The sequence below is a fragment of the Mytilus galloprovincialis genome, chromosome 10 (genome assembly GCF_965363235.1).
Source record: "Mytilus galloprovincialis chromosome 10, xbMytGall1.hap1.1, whole genome shotgun sequence".
Taxonomy (NCBI): domain Eukaryota; kingdom Metazoa; phylum Mollusca; class Bivalvia; order Mytilida; family Mytilidae; genus Mytilus; species Mytilus galloprovincialis.
Window position 1 is genome coordinate 57,147,533 of NC_134847.1, and position 27,205 is coordinate 57,174,737.

The window sequence follows — 27,205 nt, forward strand, 5'->3', positions numbered from 1 at the left end:
CTCCTTATGGCAAGCTTACTTATAACAGAAGCAAAATGTGAAAAACTTAAAAACAACATACCATTATTCATAACAACAGTAGACGTACAATCAGCGTTTGATGTAGTCAACATATACTAATGGACCAACTACTAATCCAAAATATTTCTCCAGATCTATTACAACCAATTAAGGGACTTTACACATATTTAGAATCAAAAGAAAAGTAAGTTGGGATATCAGTGATAGTTTTATTATAAAACATGGAGTAAGACTAGGAGGCCTTTTATCTACACACCTCTATAAATTGTACGTCCAAGATCTAATTAAAGAACTCAAAAAAACAACTCTATTGGCTTCCATCTAGGAAATATTTACATATAAAATTAACGGTACCAATTTTCTTGCACCAGATGCGCATTTCGACAATACATGTCTCTTCAGTGATGCTCGTGGCCAAAATATTTGAAATACAAAGCTTATATAAAAGATGAAGAGCTATAATCCAAAAGTTCCAAAAAGTATAGCCATAGGTGCACCTACTTGTGCAGATGACAATGCCTTATTGAGCTCGGACACATCTGAAATGCAACTAATGCTTGACAGTATAGGTAGATATGCTGATCAGCATCAATATAACATCCATTCAACAAAAACTAAAATCGGACAGTGTAATACGAAAGAAAAAGATAACAGTTGGGTACTAAAAGGAAAATTTATAGAACCAACAGATGCCACAACACATTTAGGTCTTCAAAGAACAAACAAAAGAGAAAATGAAATTAACATTGATGACCGCATTAAACTAGCAAGAAGAACAAAATACTCCTTTATGAGCTCCGGGCTTCATTGAACAAATGGGGTTGACCCAATTACAGGATATAACATTATTAAGATATATAACTAGTGTTAAAACAAGATTAAGGTTTTACCTGATTTTTACCTGATTTTTGCTTTAATTTTAATTTATAACTTTATACTGAAGAATTTTTATTTAATGGATTGCAAATATTATTAACAGTGATAGATCTAGTAACATTATTTTACTTTATTTTTATTGATTACTTTTTAATCGCCTAGTTTATTTTGTTTTTACTTAACAGATAACGTATTTGTAATTAGTGTTAATACAGATTTTTATAAGAATTTAGTGTAAATATAGAGTTTTAAAAGTGTCTTATAAGTCAATTTTATGACTGGGTATTGATTGAATGTTTTATGTGATGATATGTATATTGTGTACTTTATTATGTCAATCAATATGTGACACTATAATAAAATAAATTTATCTTTATCTTATCTATATTCTCCCAATGCTTCTTTATGGTTTAGAAATACTACCGCTTACAAAAGGAAAAATTGAAAAACTAGAAAAATTTCATAAAAATACCTTGAGACATATTCAATCCCTACCGCAAAGAACAGCTACATCGGCAATATATCTACTCGTAGGAGCAATACTAGTTGAAGGAGAACTTCACAAGCGCCAAACTATCTATGCTCTACTCTTTATTATTGGCTAAAAACCAAACTGTTCAAGATCTTGTACAACGCCAATCATCAATCAATTTTGACAATCCAAAAAGCTTCTTCTTTTGTGCAATGGAAACCCTCCAATTATACAATCTTCCAAATATATGGAAACTTCAAACCAGTCTGCCTACTAAATATAAGTGGAAATCATTAGTGAATTTTAAAATGTCAAACTACTGGAATAATGTTCTTCAAATTGATAGTCCAAAAGACATCAATTAAAAATATCTAGCTATAAACCACATTAAAACTGGAAACCTGCATATCTCTTACACCAAATTGTAACCTACAATTTTTGATGTTCGAAAAGGTATCTAATCAAAAGTAGGATGAAAACCCTTCAAGCTGATCGGCATAAATTCAGCAGATATGAAATTGCTCCAACTTGTCAAATGTGCAATCAAGAACCAGAAGACCTTACTCATATGCTTACTACCTGCTCAGCATTAAGTGAGACAAGAAAAGAAACTTTCAACCCAATAAAAACTTATATAACCAAATTCATTGGAGAAATGAAGTGAAAGAGACATTCATAGATAGACATAAAACTACAGTCCTTATAATTGACTGTACAAACTTCACATAAATATTCAGTGAAAGCAAGCTCAAAATAAAAGAACTTGAAATGCTCACAAGAGATATGTGCTACAAGATGCATAACTCGAGACTAAAACTGATAAGTGTGTAATGGCTGTTGACAATTATCACTCAACTCAGAAACTTAAATTTATTTTAGCAAGTGTATATATATTCATGGAGTGTGTACATAGTTAAAGACTTTTATCCATATTATCCTCAAAAGAGGGGTGTTCCTAACAGAGGAAGCTTATACGAAGAAAAGAATTAAAGAAAGATATCAAAAAGTTTGTTTCTGACTCGCAAGTATAAATATTTCATAAAATTCTAAGTTGATTATAAATTTTTGGTTGTTTGAAGGTTGTTCACTCTGTGCCAAAAAATTTGATAGGGTATTATATATGACAATGAGGGTTTTTAATGAAGACCATGACTACCCATGAGGGTCTTGCTAGGTCAGGTCATAATTGTATCAATTGCCTGAAGATTTTATAGCAATTCATCTTTCATGCAATGTTAAGCATCTTGTTTTTTTATTTTCTATTTTTAGTATCAGTTGCTACAATGGAATCAACAACCATAATACTGGAAGTTTATCATACATATATGATTAGCCATGATCTGGTAGTTATTGGAAATATACATTTTTTTCAGAATAAAAATTTGATGGCTGTTTGGGTCATCAACACTAATTCTGAAAGACAATCATAAATGTTTCATTTGTCCTGATGTCTTTATATTTATTTGTACAATTTTCCATAGCAGTGGTGGGAGTGTGTTTGGTAATCAACAATAATTCTTAAGGGGTTTATGAATGTTTCAATTGCACAGAATTTTCCAGTTAATAACCTTTCAACAGATATTTAATTGAGAATTTTATATCATCCTTTCCTGTATTCTATTTAGTAATTATAGAATAACAAATCAAAGAATTCAAATAGAGAAAAATATTCAACAAGTGGCCGAACAATACATTAATTCATGAATGCGCTACCATGAGTTAATTATCCGTGTTGTTCGTTCACAAGTTGAATATTTTTCGATATTTGAATTCTTTAAATAGTTGTTCTTTTTATTACATTGGCAAATGGCTTTTTTTTTAAGAAATCAATGTAAAACATGTAAGGAACTACATCTTTTTTCTACGCATTCACAATTTGTTTTGATCCGTCGTTATTGACGTCTTGACTACGCCTATTGTTGTATGACGTCAGAAAGTGAAATAACCACGTTTATTTCACATGTGAAATTATCGGTTTTTATTAAACTGGGAAATCAATGTTTTTCATTGCAATCAATGTTATAACAACTTATATCTATACAACTGCAGATTGTGTTTGAAATTCTTACCTTCAATTGTACCAGTGGCTTAAGATGGATGCCAAGTAAGAAGAAATCTCACCTCATTATGCCTTTAAAAGCCTGTAATATAGATATTTTTTTTCTGGCTACCATTCTATTATTTGTAATTGCATACAAAAATAAATACTATCAATTTATATCTTTTTTTTTTATTGAATATTAAAACTACATAAAGGAGGTACAGTAATACAAAGAACCCTGGTATAGTGTTAAATTTTTACAAAATGAAATTCGATAACTAGTCTTATTGACTAATACTTCTTTTTCAGCCATTTACAGAGCAATGTTGAGTATTTTAAATGATTGTACAAAACATATAGTAGATTGTACAGAACATACAAGTATGCACATTTTCATTGATTGGCATATAGCAAACAAATGGTAAATTTAGCAACAGATATTATTGGATAAAACTCTGCCTGATATGATTTCTGCACTTGGTTGTGAAATTTTGACTAAAGATTTTTATTACATGTAAGATTGGCCCTTTTTTTCTTAACAATGATTTAAATTATTCTCAGATACCATAAAATATCAAATAGCATGCCTTCCTAGGGTTAAATCTTGTAAGCCAAAAATGGAGAAATATACTTTTCATAATATTTTATGAGAATTACAAATTATGAAGTAAAGTTGGTATTTCAAAGGTTTGTTTTCTCAAGAAAAAATCTATGGTATTGTCCTTTTTATAACACAAGACAAACATGTATGTAATCAGACATTATAATTATCATTTCCCTTTTTCTTTTACTATATCATTACAAGAACATATATCATCTCTAAAAGGTTAAGTCACAAGGTCAAATGTTTAAATTACAAGGTGACATTGTATATGATACAACATTTTAGGGCAATTGAACAACATAAAGGCTAAATAGCTAAATATTTATTTACAAATTAGTTTCTAAGTATTTTGTATCAAGTTTCTATGTTCTCCTTTTTCTCCAAGGTAAAAGGTTTTCTAATAAGGATCTTCAAGTTTTGATAATGAACACCAAAAATATCTTAAAATAAAATAGTCAGAAAACTTGTGCTCAGATAAATGCTGTTATACAAATTCTTGGTTGTCACAATTCTGTGCATTTTTTTGCAGAAATTGTAGATAAAAATATAAAGCTTCTGGATCTCAGAGAAAAATTATACACTAGTTTGTTCTTATAGATGATAAGAATAGATAGATATTAGTAGTTTAAAAACACAGCAAAAATCTTTCATTTTTTCATTTGAATAAAAAAAATTAATAGTCAACAATCAAGATACTGATGTAATTTGTACCTTTCAAGCATATATAATAAATCGAAAAAAGGGAAGAGGACAGACAATAGAGGAGAAAATATTTTTTTTTTTACTTAAAACAACTGTTTAGACAATAAGATCCCCCTTAAAGTGATAACTTGTACTCATTAAGGGGAGACAATGTGTTTCTGAAGCTACTACATTGTCATGATTGTAGTCTAATAACTACATTGTCACGATTGTAGTTTGTAACTACATTGTTTTAATTGTAGTTTGTAACATCATTGTCAACTTGTAGTCTTATAACTTCTTTGTCATAATTGCAGTCTAAAGATTCAGATTTTTATTTTTATTTTTAAACATCAGTACCTTTTTTCTATTCAATGGTGGTTTAAAAGGTTATTTCATTGAATGAGTATTGATTAAAATAATTATGTAATCAATTAAATCAAATATGAATTTACAGTTTCAACCTGAAAATATAGTGTTAAAAAGAAATGTCATAAATGTAAAAATTGCAAACAAAAATGAAGTAAATATATTTCTACATAAAATGAATAAATGCCCTATCAAAAAGACAAAAAAAAAATCAATGTAAAGACAAGTGCACAACTATTCTGACAAGTATTCTTTAATACAATAAAGTCTCCAATGTAAAAATATAAAATGATTTTTTTCATACATCATAATATGACAAAATGACACTGAGATTCCATAACTGGTTCAACAGTTTAATGTAAGAATAAAAATTCTATTTACATACAAACACAAATAGTGTAACTCCTCAGAAATTATTGTATATAATTATTAATACTTTTATATATTAAAAGACAACAATGGTAAACCAATTAATGTAATTTAAGAAACCGCAGCATACAAATAATGTTGTACAATTTAAAATCTAATAATTAGTCCATACTTGCAATGCTGCATTGTTCACCAAAATAGATAAATAGATTACTTAATGTAATTTCTGAAAATGCAGCATACAAATAAGGGTATCAAATTTAAAATTAAATATAATTGATGCAATTCTTAATGTTTTTACTTTTCTTGCAAACATGAAAATATTGAAAATCTTCCTAAATTTCTAATATTTACGATTGAAGTACTCTTAATTGAAAACAGAAAATGAATTTCACTAAGTCTATTTTAAAAATCTTGTAATTCAAATTTCATCATCACCACTTGTGAAGAAAATGCCACCATGATCGTCAATTTTCTGTTTGTTATGTTTTCAAACATCTTTATTCAAAAAAACTATTTACAAAATTATATACATTTGACCAGCATTGAAATTCATATTAAGAAATGGTATTAAAATCTATATACATATACAACCTATGGAAACTTTGTAAATAACAAATACACATTAAAAAAAAGTATATAAAAAATGTATTCATTGGAACCTGATAAATGCCACTTGGCTTGTGATGGATGAACTTAGGATTTTCTAACCATATTGTTACAGAAATAAAAATGTAATAAAAAACTGCACACAAACGTAAAAATTTTACTCCCTGATTGCGTGCAAATAAAGCACGCCCAGAGTCACAGGATTCCTGTCAGACATACATTTCCCCTCACAAGAATTTTCTTATACAAAATTTATTTGATCTTTAACTCACAGTAAGTGAGATTAATGTCTTGCTATTATTCTATATACCAAGTACAGTTGATCAATTACTCATAATCAAAATTGATTGGATAAAGGTTCTTTCTGCAGTCAGATTAACTATGAAAATGTGGTAATGGACAATGGTCATCTGCCAGATTGAAACTAGTGAATTTGTATATAAATATGGATTGTCAAGCTCTTCTACCATTTAAAATACAAAGTTTTATACCAACAGAAAAACCAAAAAAACAATGCTGGATTAACAACTATGAAGTGCTTTTATTTGTCACAGTCTACACAAAACTTGTTAATTTTTCCATATTACCAGAAAATTCTTTCCATTGCACCATAACAAAATTGTATTCAATACATTCAGGAGACCAGGAGATTCAATATTAACAGATGTCATGGATAGATTTAACATGCATGCTTTCAACTGCTAACAAGAATACATCTGTTTTGGCCTTCTATTTATACACCTTATCATCATATGGAAATCTGTCCCCCTTTAACTATTGACGTCATACAACAATCACTTTTCCATTGTGGCGTCAGATATTTTGTATTATGACGTCAAAATTTTGAGTAATGGCGGACAAATAGCAATAAGGTGTATATTTATCAATCAGTAGACAGAAATATATGTCACCACAAGTTACCAATGAGATGACCACTTGTTTATTTACAAAAAGTTAACTTATAGAATACATCAAATTTTATATACAGTCTAAATGGATTAATGAAAAACTTGATATAGCAGTCAAGATAAAGAAAATATAACTAAATATTAAAAGCAAAATTTTAAATATCAAATTAAACATAAAGGCTATAACATGCCATTTGTTTTTTTGTTTTTTTTTTTCTCCAATAGAATTAACATTTGTTTTTTTGTTTTTTTTTCTCCAATAAAATTAACATTTGTTTTAACTACTCTTTGCTTGTTCTGTTGTTTGCCCATTGGATATCTAAGGATTCCAAATTCTTCCTTTAAGAGCCAATTAAGATATCTCAAGATATTTAATCAAACAATTATTGACTTCAAACATTAATTTTATATATCATACTTTTAAAAATCTTTCAAAAAAATAATTTAGAGTTACCTCCCATTCTGAAAATTTTCTAGTCATTTTATTAAAAAATGTATGCTCTATTCTTTAGGTACAAAAATATTTTCTTATTACTCTATAGAAATTTAAAAGATAGACATAATTCTTAAAATGTGGCATGACTCATGAAATGAAGAGCACCTCCAATTGATAAAATGTACAAAAAATATACACATTTACTACTAGAAGTCATTAACTTATATTAGGATAAATGGTTTCTCCCCCGTTATCTGGATCTTTGGGATCATTATCATCATTATCGTTGTCTGAATTGTCTGAATTGTCCTTCTCTCCGTCCTCGATTATGTTGAGTTCCATGTTCATATCTGGTACATGATTAACATCAGCTGCCAGCTCAGCTTGAGATAAGTGAGCTACAATTCCTGCACCATAGCTGTCTCCTAAAACATTGATGGCAGTTCTAATTCTGTCTCTGAAATATTAGGATAATACATTGGTTAATAAAAAGTTTTTTATATCTTGGATCCTGAAATTCAATACACATCAGAATATTCAAATTGAGAAAACTCTTTCAACTTGTCAAATGTTAATATTCTTACCTAAAGTCAGAAACCTCATCCAAAATTGTATATAGATATATACACATGCCTAATTGTTGTGTCATTGATATTAAATTGACACAATTGTAGATATGTACTACGATAATATAATAATATGATATAATACATTATTTTATTAAAGTGTCATGTATTGATAAACAGATGAACAATATACAGTAAAACATATACAATATTTAAAATAATCAACACCCAGCCAAACAAATTGACTTATGAGACACTGTAAAAATATATTACAAAGTTATAAACATGTATATTAACTAGAGGCTCTCAAGAGCATGTGTCGCTCACCTTGGTCTATGTGCATATTAAACAATGGACACAGATAAATTCATGACAAAATTGTGTTTTTGTGATCATGATGTGTTTGTAGATCTTACTTTACTGGACATTCTTCTTGCTACAATTATCTCTATCTATAATGAACTTGGCCCAGTAATTACAGTGGAAAATATATTCTAAAAATTTACAAAAATTTACAAAAATTTATGAAAATTGTTAAAAAATGACTATAAAGGGCAATAACTCCTTAAGGGGTAAACTGACAATTTTGGTCATGTGACTTATTTGTAGATCTTACTTTGCTGAACATTATTGCTGTTTACAGTTTATCTCTATCCATTATAATATTCAAGATAATAACCAAAAACTGCAAAATTTCCTTAAAATTACTAATTCTGGGGCAGCAACCCAACAACAGGATGTCTGTTTAGTTTGAAAATTTCAGGGCAGATAGATCTTGACCTGATAAACAATTTATCCCCTGTCAGATTTGCTCTGAATGCTTTGGTTTCAGAAATATAAGCCAAAATCTACATTTCACCCCTATGTACTATTTTTAGCCATGGTGGCCATCTTGGTTGGTTGGCAGGGTCACGCCACACATTTTTAAAACTAGATACCCAAATGATGAGTGTGGCCAAGTTTGGTTAAATTTGGCCCAGTAGTTTCAGAGGAGAAGGTTTTTTAAAAGATTACTAAAATTTTAGAAAAATGGTTAAAAATTGACTATAAAGGGCAATAACTCCTTAATGGGTTAACTGACAATTTTGGTCATGTTGACTTATTTGTAGATCTTACTTTGCTGAACATTATTGCTGTTTACAGTTTATCTCTATCTATAATGATATTCAAGATAATAAGCAAAAACTGCAAAATTTCCTTAAAATTACTAATTCAGGGGCAACAACCCAACAACGGGTTGTTCGATTTGTCTGAAAATTTCAGGGCAGATAGATCTTGACCTAATAGATTATTTTACCATGTCAGATTTGCTCTAAATGCTTTGGTTTTAGAGTTATAAGCCAAAATCTACATTTTACCCCTATGTTCTATTTTTAGCCATGGCGGCCATCTTGGTTGGTTGGCAGGGTCACGCCACACATTTTTAAAACTAAATACCCCAATGATGATTGTGGCCAAGTTTGGATTAATTTGGCTCAGTAGTTTCAGAGGAGAAGATTTTTGTAAAAGATTATTAAGATTTACGAAAAATGGTTAAAAATTGACTATAAAGGGCAATAACTCCTAAAGGGGTCAACTGACCATTTCGGTCATGTTGACTTATTTGTAAATCTTACTTTGCTGAACATTATTGCTGTTTACAGTTTATCTCGATCTATAATAATATTCAAGATAATAACCAAAAACAGTAAAATTTCCTTAAAATTACCAATTCAGGGGCAGCAACCCAACAACGGGTTGTCCGATTCATCTGAAAATTTCAGGGCAGATAGATCTTGACATGATAAACAATTTTACCCCTGTCAGATTTGCTCTAAATCCTTTGGTTTTTGAGTTATAAGCCAAAAACTGCATTTTACCCCTATGTTCTATTTTTAGCCATGGCGGCCATCTTGGTTGGTTGGCCGGGTCACCGGACACATTTTTTAAACTATATACCCCAATGATGATTGTGGCCAAGTTTGGTAAAATTTGGCCCAGTAGTTTCAGAGGAGAAGATTTTTGTAAAAGTTAACGACGACGACGGACGACGGACGCCGACGGACGCCGGACGCAAAGTGATGGGAAAAGCTCACTTGGCCCTTTGGGCCAGGTGAGCTAATAACCATTTAAAAATTGCATTGAACTGATTCATCAATATTCTTCTTAAAATACTGGCTAAAAAAACTAGAGGCTCTAAAGAGCCTGTGTCGCTCACCTTGGTCTATGTGCATATTAAACAAAGGACACAAATGGATTCATGACAAAATTGTATTTTGGTGATGGTGATGTGTTTGAAGTTCTTACTTTACTGAACGATTTTGCTTCTTACAATTATATCTATAATGAACTTTGCCCATTAGTAACAGAGAACTATATTTGGTAAAAATTTACATAAATTTACCAAATTAATGAAAATTGTTAAAAATTGACTATAAAGAGCAATAACTCCTTAAGGGGTCAATTGACCATTTAGGTCATGTTGACTTATTTGTAGATCTTACTTTGCTGAACATTATTGCTGTTTACAGTTTATCGCTATCTATAATAGTATTCAAGATAACCAAAAACGGCAAAATTTCTTTAAAAATTACCAATTGGAGGGCAGCAACCCAACAACCAGTTGTCCAATTCATCTGAAAAATTCAGGGCAGATAGATATTGACTTGATTAACAATTTAACTTCTTGTCAGATTTGCTCTAGATGCTTTGGTTTCATAGTTATAAGCCAAAAACTGCATTTTACCCCTATGTTCTATTTTTAGCCGTGGCGGCCATCTTGGTTGAATGGCCAGGTCATCAGACACATTTTTCAAACTAGATACCCCAAAGATGATTGTGGCCTAGTAGTTTCAGTGGAGATTTTGTAAAAGATTACTTAGATTTATGAAAAATGGTTAAAGATTGACTATAAAGGGCAATAACTCCTAAAGGAGTCAACTGACCATTTTGGTCATGTTGACTTATTTGTAGATCTTACTTTGCTGAACATTATTGCTGTTCACAATTTATCTCTATCTATAATAATATTCAAGATAATAACCAAAAACAGCAAAATTTCCTCAAAATTACCAATTCAGGGGCAGCAACCCAACAACCGATTGACCGATTCATCTGAAAATTTCAGGGCAGATAGATCTTGACCTGATAAACATTTTTATCCCATGTCAGATTTCCTCAAAATGCTTTGGTTTTTGAGTTATAAGCCAAAAACTGCATTTTACCCCTATGTTCTATTTTTAGCGGTGGCGGCCATCTTGGTTGGTTGACCAGGTCACGCCACACATTTTTTAAACTAGATACCCCAAAGATGATTGTGGCCAAGTTTGGATTAATTTGGCCCAGTAGTTTCAGAGGAGAAGATTTTTGTAAAAGATTACTTTAATTTACGAAAAATGGTTAAAAATTGACTATAAAGGGCAATAACTCCTAAACGGGTCAACTGACCATTTTGGTCATGTTGACTTATTTGTAGATCTTACTTTGCTGAACATTATTGCTGTTTAAAGTTTATCTCTATCTATAATAATATTCAAGATAATAACCAAAAACAGCAAAATTTCCTCAAAATTACCAATTCAGGGGCAGTAACCCAACAACCGATTGACCGATTCATCTGAAAATTTCAGGGCAGATAGATCTTGACCTGATAAACATTTTTATCCCATGTCAGATTCCTCAAAATGCTTTGGTTTTTGAGTTATAAGCCAAAAACTACCTTTTACCCCTTTGTTCTATTTTTAGCCGTGGCGGCCATCTTGGTTGGTTGACCAGGTCACGCCACACATTTTTTAAACTAGATACCCCAAAGATGATTGTGGCCAAGTTTGGATTAATTTGGCCCAGTAGTTTCAGAGGAGAAGATTTTTGTAAAAGATTACTTTAATTAACGAAAAATGGTTAAAAATTGACTATAAAGGGCAATAATTCCTAAACGGGTCAACTGACCATTTTGGTCATGTTGACTTATTTGTAGATCTTACTTTGCTGAACATTATTGCTGTTTAAAGTTTATCTCTATCTATAATAATATTCAAGATAATAACCAAAAACAGCAAAATTTCCTCAAAATTACCAATTCAGGGGCAGCAACCCAACAACCGATTGACCGATTCATCTGAAAATTTCAGGGCAGATAGATCTTGACCTGATAAACATTTTTACCCCATGTCAGATTTGCTCTAAATGCTTTGGTTTTTGAGTTATAAGCCAAAAACTGCATTTTACCCCTATGTTCTATTTTTAGCCGTGGCGGCCATCTTGGTTGGTTGACCGGGTCACGCCACACATTTTTTAAACTAGATACCCCAATGATGATTGTGGCCAAGTTTGGTTTGATTTGGCCCAGTAGTTTCAGAGGAGAAGATTTTTGTAAAAGCTAACGCCGGACGACGACGGACGACGGACGCAAAGTGATGAGAAAAGCTCACTTGGCCCTTTGGGCCAGGTGAGCTAAAAATAATAAGACCTATTTAAATACATCAAATACATCTTCATATTGGTCATGTAATTTAAAATTGTTGCTGTTTTTCTTTGTTTGAATTCTGAATTAGATGATATTGTTTGAAGAAAATGATCATCGCTTAATTGTCAACTCTTATAAAATTACTTAATTCACAAATGATTTGGAAGAGAAATAATACTTCAGGAATGTAGGCATTTTTCTATATGCAACAAATAAATCTTTCTCAGTGTAACTTACAGAAACCAGTCAACAGCCAGAATGAGGCTGATATCCTCAGTAGGTAGGTTAACAGCTGTTAGAACCATCAACATGGTAACCAGTCCAGCACTAGGGATACTAGCAGCTCCAATACTGGCACAAGTGGCTGTCAAGCTGGAAAATAAAACATTGGTTATTTTACTGATAAAAGAATCATCAACTGAGTGGTCTAAGCAAAATTGAGAATAAAAATAGGGGAAGGTGTCAAAAAGACAACAACCTGACCAAAGAGTGGAAAACAGCTGGCCCCTTAACAAAAATGTGTACTAGTTCAGTGATAATGGATGTCATACTCAACTCTGAAATATATAAAAGAAACTAAAATTGAAAATCATACAAGACAAAAAAATGCCATCTAAGGCTCCTAACTTGGGACAGGCACAACAATGATACAGAGTTAAACATGTTTTTGGAATAGTTCATCTACTTTATCAATAGTCTTTCAACAATGAGGTTCTGAGTTTAAACACTGCACATGGCAGGTGTGTTGACTCTCATTGTGATTCATTAGGATCGCCAGTTTTCCTAAAGTTGTTGTGTGTTTTTCTCTGGAAACTCCAATTTTAATCAACTAGGATTGTCAGTTTCCCTATCAAAAGTTGAAGGTTTTCTCCTGGCACTCTGGTTTCCTCCACCCATAAAACTGTCCTTGATCTCTGGGAACTGCTACTTCCTCCAGCAATAAAAAGCTGAATAACTACAAATCCTTAATACAAATTGTTCTATTATAATTATATGTTGAAAGGGTTTTCTAGGATGGTCAAACATCTAACTTGAAAAAAGGTTTATTAATGCTAATGATTAGTAATATTTTTTCTCCTGAAAATTAATTTCTTGAATTAACATTTAATAATTTATAAATTTTGTTTTACTTTAGTCATATTTCTTTGCTTTGTCCTCTTCAAAAAAGTCTATTATGAAAGTAATTAACTAAGTCTACCAGAAGTGGATTTTGAGCCCCCCCCCTTTTCTGGGTAACATTTTGTTGATTATATATGGAATCACTGAAGCATGACCGGAGCAGGCCCTCATAGGCAGTCAGTGGGACCCCACTTATGAAAAATTCTGGATAGGCCACTGTCCATTTCTAGAAGAAGTGTGTAAGCTCTGTATGTAATAGTAATAGGTATAGTAGATCACAATATCCCCAGTTGAGTTGGAGCTTTTATAAGTCAGGGCTCTGAAGTACTATGAAAATGTGAAATGTTTATATGATATGAATAATAGATTCTATCATTCTTTTACTAACACATAATGCATATACTTTGTACAGCTTGTTGATATTGTCTTGCTAGTTAACTCATGGTACAGGTAAATATGATATTAAGGTGTGGAAGTAGTTTTTGAGACAGTGGAATTAGAGTTTTAGTTTTGCAGGACTTCAAGATTTACAATTTTTGGATAGGGAATAAATGATAATTTTTGTGGGTTAAAAAAATCAGTGGTTGACTTTTTTGGAATTCTTGATTCCTCATTATTTTTTTTAGAAATTAGGGTTGACTTTTGAATTTATGTACATCTGGTGATCCTATCACATTTTCTTATTTTTAGGAGGCTCTCTTTCTTATGGAATACCTCTTTTTCTGACCTTATATCTAAACAGAAATACTGTAAATAATATAAAGCTTATGTATTCTTTTGCCAATACATTTTCTATACCTTGAGCAAGTTAAAACTACAGAATCCTGATGTTCAGTAGTTGTCATTTGTTGATGTGGTTCATAGGTGTTCTTGTTTCTTGTTTTTTACATAGATAAGACCTTTGGTTTTCTCACTTGAATGGTTTTACACTAGTTATTTTTGGGGCCCTTTATAGCTTACTGTTCTGTGACAGCTAAGGCTCTGTGTTGAAAACCATACTTTGACCTATAATGGTTTTTCTTTTACAAATTGTGACTTGGATGGAGAGTTGTCTCATTGGCACTCATACCACATCTATGGTCAATTAAGGTACATTTATATGATTAAGTTGTGATTGAATATTACCTGACAATGATGATTTGTCCAAAGGAGAGATCAATGCCATTCATCTGGGCAATAAATATAGGTGCCACTGCTTCGTACAAGGCTGTGCCATCCATGTTGATAGTGGCACCAATTGGCAAAATGAAACGTGTCACACGACGATCAATTTTCAAGTTTTCCTCTAAACAACGGAATGTAACTGGCAGTGTAGCAGAGCTGTAAAATCATAAACACATACTTTATATACAGAACCAAAACATCATTAACAAATGTCAAATATACAGAACAAAAAAAATCATATTAAACACATTCTTAAAATACATCAAAAAGAAATTTAGAAAAAAAAACATTTTGCTAATCAATGCATTTATTGTTCATAACATTTATGTAATTGTGTTAAAACTAATGTTGCATCTTATTCCGGTAGTTATCATTAAATTAAAATACTAGAAATAGTGTTAGATTGGTTAGGATAAAGGGAGTTGATACAATAACTCATTGTATTATTTTTGTTTAATGATTTTGATATATGTTGAAGATCTAGTTAAGTTCTTAAAAAATCACACATTAAAACTTAGCTTACCTTGCTTGGTTTCAAGAAAAACATGAAAAACTTCAGTTCAAAACTGGTTATTTTTATTTTATTTTTATAAAATATTTCTTTTGCCTTCTTTTGTTTGGAAACAGGTATTTTTAGTGATAAATTAGTCAACTTGGAATATCTTAAAGCTATGTGTATTAGAGAGAAAAAAAATTTACATGCAAGCAATATTGTTTCATTACAAAATTGAAGTGAATTTTTTTGTGATATGCCAAAACAAATTGATTTGTCAACCTTTATTGAACATTTCATTATTGCATTAAAATCTATCTCTATCGGGACAGACATGAACCTAGGCAAAGACATACATGTCAAGTGACATGATATTCGCGTGTAATACACGCTTTTTCAACCATTTACACGTGAGGATTTTGTCACATGGCGTGTACACGCTTTTCACCACTTTACACGCAATTACACGCTTTTTCGTTCTTTTCATTTTTTGGTCGTTAGTGATATCGCTATTCTCGGGTTTTTTCCTTACTCGGCGATAAAAACCAAAAAATTCGAAGTTTGGCTGCCATATTGTTTATTTTTCTATATGGACAAACACTTGAAACAGTTAAAGGTAAGTAGTTTGTGATTAGTTTTAAACGATTTTGTGACTTTCTTTCAAGTTCACTTTATAGGGGAAATGTGCACAGAAAGAGGTCACTTTTAGGGCCTGTACCGTCGTCTAAATCACAGATTGTTAAGTCAAAACGATGTGTACGGCAAGATTCAAAATTTATAAATTATATAATTTTTGGAGTTCGAGTTTAAATGATCGAGTGACAAGTAACACAAAATTTGTGCATTCTATGATGCAATGATAAAAAACAATACATGTGAGAGGAGAAATACAATGTAGCTATTTGAATAAGCCCTAAACATGTTTAGCTATCTAATGGAAATCAACTTTTATAAAAAAAAATCTTTTTCGATTTCAGTTTCAAATCTAGCCAACAGATTTCTACAGGCCATGGGGATGAAAATATCATAAACCTGTTGGATCAGCTCTTATAGCTATCTTCTGATGAACTACCCAGTTTTGACCAGGCAATAGCAATGGGAGCAATGGCAGAGATAATAGATGACATTTTACATTGCCAAAAAAAAAAGACATTATGACATTCTTTCAAATCTTGATGAAGCTACATGTAATTCAGTCAAATATCAATTCCTTCTGTTGGAGGGCATTTTCAATTATAAAGAAATTGACACTGAATTCTGATCAGAACTGACTATGTTACATTTATATTGTGTGCTGCTATCAAAAAAATGTAACTAAACTTGAAACTGGTAGTTGTTTTGAATATGTGCCTAGTGGTGGTGCTTTACAATAAAAGTTAACAGTAGAATATAAATTGTTTTTTATATTAACAAATTTGTATGTGAAATTATGAACATTACCACATTCATATTAAAAGGTGCGCATCTACGTCGCGCGTTTTCACACGCTTTTTAACATGTCATGTCATGTCATGACATGATTTCCCATTGTCAGAGGTTGGCAAGTATGGGCAAAGACCAGAAAACATAATGCCCCTCTACTATCGAAAGTGGGGCATAAAAAAAAAATGCTTGGTCTTGCTGAGATATAATATATTACCTGGAACCAGTTCCCAGAGCTGTGACAAAGGCTTGCATGATTCCCTTGAACAATGTAAATGGATTCTTCCTCGTAAAGAAGAAATAAATGGTGGGTAGAGTAATAAGAGCATGTATAAACAATCCTGATAACACTGTCACCATATACATTCCCAGTCTCTCACCAACAGCTCCAGGGTCTTCTAGTGATAAAATTTTACCCGCAACTAAGAACATGATACCCACTGGAGAATACCTGAAACAAAAACAAAATTTCAATTATTATACTCTCACTTTTTGCTCTTACAAAAATCTTTTGATAGATATGAATATCTAGTTTACACATACAAATGTATTTCACTTTATAAATATCTGTTTTTATATACATCTGTTTCATGTGAATGTATTTATTATTGGATATGCCATTTTAAAAACTGAATCTTTCTAACATTTTTGAAAATGTACTCCAACATTTATTATGGTTAACAACTTTCTAATTTTAATTTTGGAGTTGAAAATGGCATAACCGAGTTCTACAGATATTTAAGTGGTGAATTGGTCTTAAATGGTTTCCTTTATATTATTGCACTTATATTACGGTATTTAAATTAATATTGCTGGAAAGACATATATACTCCATCGCCTCAGTTGACAATGTTTTCTCGGGTAACAATCTGCTTTAATGGTTGTCCCACTGTCTATAATCACTCTGCTCAGCTCTTAAGGGCATACGATACAGTTACAGGGGAGATAATGACGTTGCTAACGTAAATTGTTATTTTCGCGATGTCAAACGGTGACTTATTTGGAAAAGATGCAGTTTTCGGCTAATTTTTAGCATTCATACCGATTTAACTTGAAAACGAGTTCATGGACACCCCTTTTTAAAAATGACGTTTGGCTTGATTACGTAAGAAGATTATGTGTACCAATTTTCATGAAAACGTAAATAGTGCAATTTTTTTAAATTTGATAAATATACAGCCAAAAATTACGTTTTTTTCCTACATTCATGATCATTTGATAAATTTAAGTTATTTGTAAAAATAAAATGTACAAATTTATGCAATATTTATATTACACACAAATTACAAATAATTTAACAAAAAACAGATCGTGTTTATCTTTTAAAACAAAGAAGTTATGTATTTCTATCGAAAAGAAAAATATGTCCACAAATCCGTATTTTGAGGAAATATCTGAAATTTGAACCTCAATTTACTCAAAAAGTAGCACATGAAGGTATATTTTTTATAACATATTTGATTTGATCAGGTTTAAAATAGCCTATATGCAAATTTTCATCAACTTGTAAATACAGGATCAAAACTGTATCGTATGCCCTTAATAAAATTGCATATCACGGCTTTGTGACGTCAAAAAAGTTGACTGGGCCATAATAACCTTGACCCGGACATATCAGCCACGTCATAATGTTTGAACCGACGTTGATAAGTTTGACCCAAAGTTATCGAGGCATCTTCTGGTTTCTGGTGAAACTAATAAAACACTTACAGAAGACTCAAATACAGCCTGATAAATCGATTATCAGGTTTTCTACATGTTGATTTTGTTAAATATGAGCTGCTCGACAAAATATGAAGGCTTTTTGATCTCGTTCACTGCACTCACTCAACAAAAAGCTTCTTAGTGTGACTCGCAGCTGATATTTTACAATATCAACATGCAGACAACCTGATTATCGGTACCTATCACCCTCTCAGCTATGTGTTATTTATATAATGTACTACTTCTACATACCACATGACTATAGTAACCATTCTCATGATAATCTCATTGAGTATTGTGAAGAAGTTGATCATCAATTGTGCCTCTTCTCCCATCTGACTCAACATCATTCCAAAGGCAGTGAAAAAAGCAATTATACCTGTAATTATACACAATTATACCTGTAATTATATATTTAAAATAAAATTAGCAAAAAGTTAACCAATCAATTAATGTTTACCACTCAGCATATTTAAATTTCAATTCTAAAATGACTTTCTTTAAATGCTTCGAGTATATACCTGTGGTAAAATAGGAATATATTGTATGTTAGCTAATAGGCAACATAATGATTTGTTTGGGCTGTTCCAATCAAACTCCCACGTTGTACGCTTTTTATGAAGGAGCTAATCTGTGTACATGACATCATAAGACAATTGACTAAATAAATGTGACATAAGACTAGAAACATTGTATGGGAAAATGTATGATTAGTTCTTTTTATTCCTTACAACTGTGCATTTATACACTTTCAAGCTGGTATTATTTTAGAAGTGGTATGACAGTAGATTGCATTAAGAGTGCTAAAAAGAATGTATGAAATATTCTCTATTTCAACTTTTTTATGAAGAGCTTGGTAGCTTGAAGGCAGGAAATGACTTATGGAGAACAGAACAATCATGTATTTCACTTTTGGACCCCTTGCAAAAAAATTTGAAATGAATTTTCATTATTCAATTATTGCAACTCTGGAAACAAAGAATAAATTTGCATGTCAACTGATGCTGCATGATTTTGAACACAACTAATAATTTTGATTCCACCATGTAACTGTAAACCTTTATATTGAGGCTTTGAAATTCATTCTGTTACATATAAATGATAAATTACCTAATACATTGATGCCATTACTAAAAGGATATTGTTGAATAGTTTTGTTGTATGGTACTTTCATTTTGATAAATGTGTAGTTGTAATTATCCGACATATTGTATTGGCTAATGTTTACTACTTTAGCATTCAGCATCAGAGCAAGTGTCTTGTTGACTTCGTTAGATGACAAATTCAATGCATCATAATCCGATGTCAATATCTTCTTGTCTATTTCTTGAAATTTGACCACATCTTTATATTCTGTCCTGACATGAGCAAAGCAAGCTTGTACTATGTTTGTTGGGAATACATTCCTGTAAAAAGAAATAAAGGAGACAATATATATTGTGTGTTAATAACTTCAATTCATGTTATCTAATCTATGTACAATTATACTCATTAAGTGATGTATTGTAATCATGCCAACTACATTGGTTTAACTTGAAGTTGTTTTTCCTCATAAAGCTGTGAGGAAATATTTGTTTTTATTTCCTATGCTTATCCTAAGGCTTTAACCTGTAATTTAGTGGTTGTCATTTGTTGCTGTGTTACATATTTGTTTTTTCTTCCAATTTTTTGTGCATAAATTGGTCTGTTAGTTTTTTTCATTCAAATTTTTTTCCATTTGTCATATCTGGGCCTTTTACAGCTGACTATGAGGTATGTGATTTGTTCATTTTTGAAGGCCATACAGTGACCTACAGTTGTAAATTTCTGTGTCATTTGGTCTCTTGTGGAGAGTTGTTCTATTTGCAATCATACCACATCTTCTTTTTTATATGAAGTATTGGTTATTGTACATACCTTATGAGATCAAGAAATGCATCAATGGAACTAACTCTGTCATCCCCTTTACTGTCTCCTAAGTCTTTTGGTCTTAAATTTTTATCACCAGGGTGAATAGCTGTTACAAGGACTATTCCCAATATAATGGCACAAAAAGTAGTTCCAAAATAATACAATATGGCTCTGAGACCCATTTTACCACTAGTATTCGCATCAATGGAAGCCAAACCTGACAATAAAATCAAAGGTTATTTCAAAATATTCACTAACCTCATTTTAATTTGACATTACTTATTTTTCTTACTGGTTCCCATAGCAATGTCAGTCTTTTTTCACCATAAGGTTATCTGATGCTACACCAAACCAAAGGGTAGAATCAGAAACCCAAAGGGCAGGGGCCTTAAAAGATTGATTACAAAAGTCGTAATTTGGAGGATTTTTACATGCAGTAGGTGAATATACCCATAGGAAAAGTAAATGACACAAATTCTCCCTCTGAGGGGTATGACACACTGCAAAGGGATAACACATAAAGATGTAAAAACATCCAGTTGGAATGGGGAATTTAAATCTGATGTTCGGTATGGCGCAGAATCAGGGTCAAAAATACTTCTTTGTGTATATACATAATTTGATTTACGTATATACAAAAATAATTAAGTATATAAGTTAATCTAATTATAAATATACAGAAATAATTCCGTATACACAGAAATAGAATTATGTTTATACAAAATTAATTCCGTATACACAGAAATTGAATTCCGTATACACAGAAATCAAATAACGTATATACAGAAATCGAATTACGTTTATACAGAAATAATTCCGTATATACAGAAATAATTCCGTATATACAGAAATATTTATGTAAAGACAGAAAGATAGTATTTCTGTATATACAGAATTCGATTTTTCGTACATACGTAAATCGAATTCTGTACATACAGAAATAATTATGTATGTACGTTAATCGAATTCTGTTTATACGTAAATCGAATTCTGTATATACGTAAATTGAATTTCGTATATACGTAAGTCGAATTTCGTATATACATAATTATTTCTATATATACATAATTATTTACGTATATACATAATTATTTCTGTATATACGGAATTCGATTTATGTATATACAGAATTCGATTTACGTATATACGTAATTATTTCTGTATGTACAGAATTCAATTAACGTATATACGGAACGGAATTCTATTTACGTATATGCATAAATCGAATTCCGTATATAAATAAATCGAATTCCGTATATACAGAAATAATTATGTTTATACGTAAATAAGTATTTTCGACCCTGATTCCGCGCCATAGTTCAGTGTATCAAAATTCTCAGTATATTGAATTATCCACCTTTCGTCACTTTAAAATACTCTTTCAACAACTCTTTTGGAGGGCTGTAGGTTGCCTATTGCAGGCCTAGGGCAACCTCTAACTAAATGACTTTGTTTCCCAGTTCAAATTTCACATTCTTCATCCATGTGCACCCTTCTTGGAACCCCAGTCAATAAAGGAACCAAAACTCCTTTATCCAAATTACCATGAAAACAATTCAATAGCAGGCAATATGTGTAAGCCTATACATCATTGTACATAGAACTGTCAGGTGCACATGTTTTCATTTTTCCTTTCTGCATATTAACACAATATACTTCTCATTCTGATCAATACAAAAGAGAATATTTTGCAAATATAATCGATTTGAATTCGGTTATATCATTTGTAATTCAGATGGGAAATTAATGTTGATTTCAGTTTTATCAAGTTTTTTTTATGTTTCAAAAATATTCATGTGAAAGTGTAACAGTATAATATTCAGAGCCATGGTGATTACAAATTGAGTTTATCAGCAAAAAGCTATCAATGATAAATATTTGCAACTAAATGTTTTATTTACATATTAGGTATTAATCATATCAATTAACTTAAATACAATTAATAAAATATGTTTACACCATATGTATCATTATTTTAAACAGAAGTCAATAAATATTATCAAAACAAAACTGTGAAATAAGGAGAAAATTTTCATTTTTAAATCAATTATTTTTGACAATATATCAATTTAATACAAAGCTAATGGGACTAATAGCATTTTTAGCTACTTGTCCAGCTAACCAGATGAATAGCTCTGTTAAGTTTTTGGTCTGTTTTTATTGCTGTATTAGAATCATTGATAAGGGAAATGTAAACAAGACAAGTGTTTTCCTATAAAAAAGATGACTTTATAGCTGGTTTGACTGTACCCAAATAAACATTTCTTCATTTAACAACAAAATTATCACCAATTGTATTGTTATCAGGATAGATCTTCAATCTCAAAAAGCATTTTATAAAGTCAAGAATAATTAACAATAATTAATTCTGACCAGAAATTTAGCACCTCATCTGACAAGCAAATAACCATAAACTTGAACCAATATTACATGATAGCATCAACTTAATGAATTAAAAGGAAAATGTCATTATCTTATCATCTTTGTCCATTATATCTGATGTTTCTGGGTGAACTTGGTTTTTATCTCAATTAGCTGGAAAAACATTCACTAAACGTATGAAATGACTATAGGCCATGTTGATGAAAACAAGTTTAATATTAACTATAACATATTACTGAAACTAGAGACCATTGTAGTGTGAATTGAAAACATTACTAAAATCAATTCCCTAATGGTTTCATCTACTAAAATTAATAATGCAAACAGAACGTAATAAAATTGCATCAATGATTTTCTAAATTATGAATTCTCCTTAGATTTAAAATTAATCATGTAAAAGGCTCTTTTATTAATAAAAAAAAATCATGCACAACAATATGAATGCATTTAACTATGGAATAATTTGTTTCACAGTTATTGTAATACTTTATGACTACTTCTTTTCTAACCTATTTCATTTGTATTTTAAAGTACATTCTGCTGAGCAAAAGAATGAGAAATTTATACTGTCGGTAAAAAATTACAGACTGATTGAAAAGATCTATTGTTTATTCTTTAGCTATTTTCAAAGGGGGTGTAGGGTGGATCCCCCAACCAGGATAAAGAGGGTTTCCAACCATATGTTCAAATGCATTGATCGTCAACAAAAATTTCCAACCCCCTCAAGTTAAAAAAACTCTTCAGTGGTTGGTTTATGTTTGTCTAATCTTAATTATTTTTATTTTAATCAGAAGTACACGTGTTGGTGGCAATTCTTTAAAATTTTCTGTTAAACTTATACACCACTTTTTTTTTAATCTGATTTATTTAGAGCTTGACATATTGTTAAGTCACCAGTCTGATGTTTAAGACTGTATGTTGACCTATATATGTTTTTTGGTTATTTTTGTTGTTGGGTTGCTGTCTAAGTGCTGTCTGTACCACATCTCTTGTATTCATGAATATCACTGTAATTGATTTACTTTAAAGAGGTTAAGGGAGGGTTTGCATATTTTCAAGCTTGATGTTTAATAGGTCATGTTGGCCAAATGACATTATTAAATCTGATATAAAACACCAATGCTTCTCTATGGATCCTGAATTATGATATTCTGAGAGGATTGTGGATAAGGGAGACAATTCTATAATTTATATAAGGGAGGTAATTCTATACCCAGTAATCATACATGGGAGATAATCCACTTATATAATAAAGGATTTTCTTTACCTGTTATCATACAAGAGGTAATCAAAGGCAGAATCATTAACTTTAACATCCTCATCAACACATCTCCTGGGAATGATATAAGTAGGATGGCTTGCTCGGAAGGTTCTGCTACCCGTAAACTAAAACCAAGGATCAGTCCTGCAAAAACACTGGCTATTGTCAATGTTAATAGCAGATTGTCTCTACCCCAGGTTCCTAACTGAAATGGAAAAAAAAAATGCTTAATCAATTTTAAATTTAAAATGTATACTATATGTTCAATGATAAACATTTTTTTATTGTTTTGCAAATATAATTATTCCTGTTAAGTGACAATTTACGTGACAAGTTACGAGTCACCCATTGTCTGTGTTTGTTTTAAGAATAGCTATATTTTGTCTTTGTCTTTTTTCTGTTGCCATTAGTGTTGTTTGTGCATCTTAAGCTTACGACTTTTAACAATCATATTTTCCAACTATAACCGTGACTTCCCTTAAATTGACTGTGGTATTTTTTTTTTTTTTTTTTTTTTTTTTTTAAAGTATAACGTTTAAATCCACTGCTTTGTTTGCACCTGTCCTAAGTCAGGAATCTGATGTTCGGTAGTTATCGTTTGTTGGTGTGACTCATATTGGTTTCTCGGTTCTCGTTTTTTGTATAGATTAGACCGTTTGTTTTCCTGTTTGAATGGTTTTACACTAGTAAGGGGCCCCTTATACTAATAGCTTATTGTGCGGTGTGGGCCAAGGCTCTGAGTTGACAAATGTACTTTGTTCTATAATGGTGTACTTTTATAAATTGTAACCTGGATGGGGAGTTGTCTTATTGGCACTCATACTAAATTTTCTTTTATCTATAAAAGGTGACGATATGAAGGTCAACCATTGCAGAAGTTTTCAATAACGTACACATTTTATCTATCATCACATGAAGTTAAAATAACAAAGCCTTCTCAATATACTTGTAGGAACACTTAATGATGCAAATAAGGGTTGAAATTGCAAATTTAACTGGGTAGACTGAACATATCAACAAAGTTACAGTTCATTAGATATCAAAATATCATCTTCAATTTTTATCTTTCTATCTTTGAGTGCAGAGAATAGACAACTTTTGAATTGATGCACTTTCCTGTAAATTTCCTATGTCATAATATTACAGTTATACTTATGTTATTATGTCACAGTTGGAACCCATTGTTTGATGACCTTGGGTCATTCAGTGTAACTTATTCATAAATAACAACTCAGATAAATATACATCTTATATAATACGTTTTCATATAGAAGTTTATACTGATATCAGCTTCTGTGTAAAAATCATTATTTCATTAGAAAACTGGATCATTTTGATTTCAAATAATTAATTGTTCATTAGAGCATTTTAACTGGTAAAAATCAAATACATAATATTGTAATTAAAAAATATTGGCTTTTAATGTTTTGTTGAATAAAACCCTATGCCAGTTTTACAATGTAAAGGCAGAACTTCATGAGATTTTCTACCCTTCAATGAGAGCTAATTTCTGTCAATTGTATAGAATGATATCCCTTTAATACTGTAGGATCAGACATCTACTTGCTAATATGAAGATATGGATTTGATTTCATATTAAATTACTTGTCAATATAAGTGAATTTCTTCAAAACCTGTCATGAGACATTAAGCCTGTCTTTCTTCATTGACTTTGACATGTGTCAAATCTCTGCACAGCAATAAATTTATTTATTTATGTCTACATTTTAATGTGCTTACAAACCTGCACTTCTAAAAGAAAACAAATACATTAGATTTTTCAGGCAGATAAGTTGCCATTTCTGGTAAACATTTTTCCATTATTTTTTCTGTGATATTTCTTGATAAGGCCAAATAAAAATATATGTGTGGTTCCAGTAACCCTACCTTTACTACTTTTTCGTCTTAAAAATAGCCTACCCTGAAGATTTCATTGTCATTTTTCATTTAGCAATGTTAAAGTCAGAATGTTGCTTCCATAGACTCAATACCTACCCTAACTTTTTTTCAGATGTAACTGGAACCCGAGCTGGAACCACACATACTATTTTTTTTGGCCTAAGAATGACAGATATGTGTAACTTTTTTTTTTTAATTTGATCACAGATACAGAAGTTTAACAGAATGCAGAAAATGATCCCTATTGTCTCTAAAAAGCAAAAAAATGAAACATCAGAAGTGTTCACTCATTATGCATTCTGATCTAAAGAAACAATAATACTGTCTCTAGAGCTTCATAAATTATCTCAATGACATTCCCCACTAAAAAGTTAATTGTCTGTCCTCACTGACTCACTATCACCTCATGAAGGCATGAAAATGAAAACAAAAACAAAAAAAACACTGCACCAAGAAGTCACTCTGATATCATGCAATAGGTACTGATAAAGAAATGCATGCTTGTATTGACCTGGTGAACTGTCTTTTGATGCCTAAATTATTTAGTGAAGAGATGATGATCAAAATTAAATGTTCAATGAGTGATATTTTCCAGAAATAATTTATTTCAACAATTTGCAATAAAGATTACAAATGTTGATTAAGTATCAGAGAATATTCGGTATGGGCTTTGCTCATTGTTGAAGGTCATAAGGTGACCTATAGTTGTTAATTTCTGTGTCATTTTGTCTCTTGTGGAGAATTGTCTCATTTGCAATCATACCACATCTTCTTTTTCATATCTACAGAAAGTATATAATAAAGAATTAATTATTTATAGGCATTCAGTATTTGCTTGTAGCTGCATTGTGACTAGATTAATTCTCACATACATTCAACATCATATTACCTTTTTCACCCTCTTCCTGACTTTACGAGGTTTAAGCCTGAGAAATCTGGACTTCTTTTTAGGCTTCTTATCTACATTATCTTGTTCCACCATAGGCTCGGACCCTTCCTGATCAGCCATCTTATTAACTTACAATGAATTTATCACTTTACTATCTGAAAAAGAAACACTATCATTAATGTCTATAAGAATGTCAAAACATAATATTCATATGAATATCTGTATGTTACTATTTTCTTCTTGATCTAAAATGTAAAATGAATAGAATGTAGATCATGATGACAACTTTTCAGCCATACCCAAGATATTGAGCAATACAAGTATTTATAATTAGAAAATATTAACAATGATACAGCCAAGTGTGCTGAAATTGGCTTTATCGTTTGTTTATGTTTTACATATTGGTTTTTTGTGCATTTTTTTCATATAAATAAGGCCGTTAGTTTTCTCGTTTGAATTGTTTTACATTGTCATATCGGGGCCTTTTATAGCTGACTATGCTTTGTTCATTGTTGAAGGCCTTATGGTGACCTATAGTTGTTAATGTCTGTGTCATTTTGGTCTCTTGTGGACAGTTGTCTCATTG

General features: G+C 31.0%; 1 protein-coding gene across 1 annotated transcript; it reads right to left on the reverse strand.

Moving 5' to 3' along the window:
• Nucleotides 1-3,579: 3,579 nt before the first annotated feature.
• On the reverse strand, nt 3,580-26,751 carry LOC143047925 (excitatory amino acid transporter-like). Its single transcript, XM_076221274.1, has 9 exons — nt 26,620-26,751; nt 23,838-24,036; nt 20,195-20,405; nt 19,409-19,704; nt 18,551-18,677; nt 16,812-17,045; nt 14,641-14,835; nt 12,634-12,768; nt 3,580-7,843 (listed from the first exon to the last, which is right to left on the reverse strand). Exons 1-9 carry the CDS (start codon nt 26,737-26,739, stop codon nt 7,603-7,605), a joined length of 1,758 nt encoding a protein of 585 aa, XP_076077389.1. The 5' UTR covers nt 26,740-26,751; the 3' UTR covers nt 3,580-7,602.
• Nucleotides 26,752-27,205: the final 454 nt, after the last annotated feature.

Excerpts from the sequence above, each read along its gene's own strand:
- LOC143047925 (XM_076221274.1), bottom strand. The coding sequence starts at position 26,739 with ATGGCTGATCAGGAAGGGTCCGAGCCTATGGTGGAACAAGATAATGTA. Across the intron at positions 18,678-19,408 it reads TAATGGCATCAATGTATTAG|GTATAATTGCTTTTTTCACT; the intron begins GTAATTTATCAT and ends GTATAATTACAG. Across the intron at positions 7,844-12,633 it reads CTGGCTGTTGACTGGTTTCT|AGACAGAATTAGAACTGCCA; the intron begins GTAAGTTACACT and ends CTAATATTTCAG.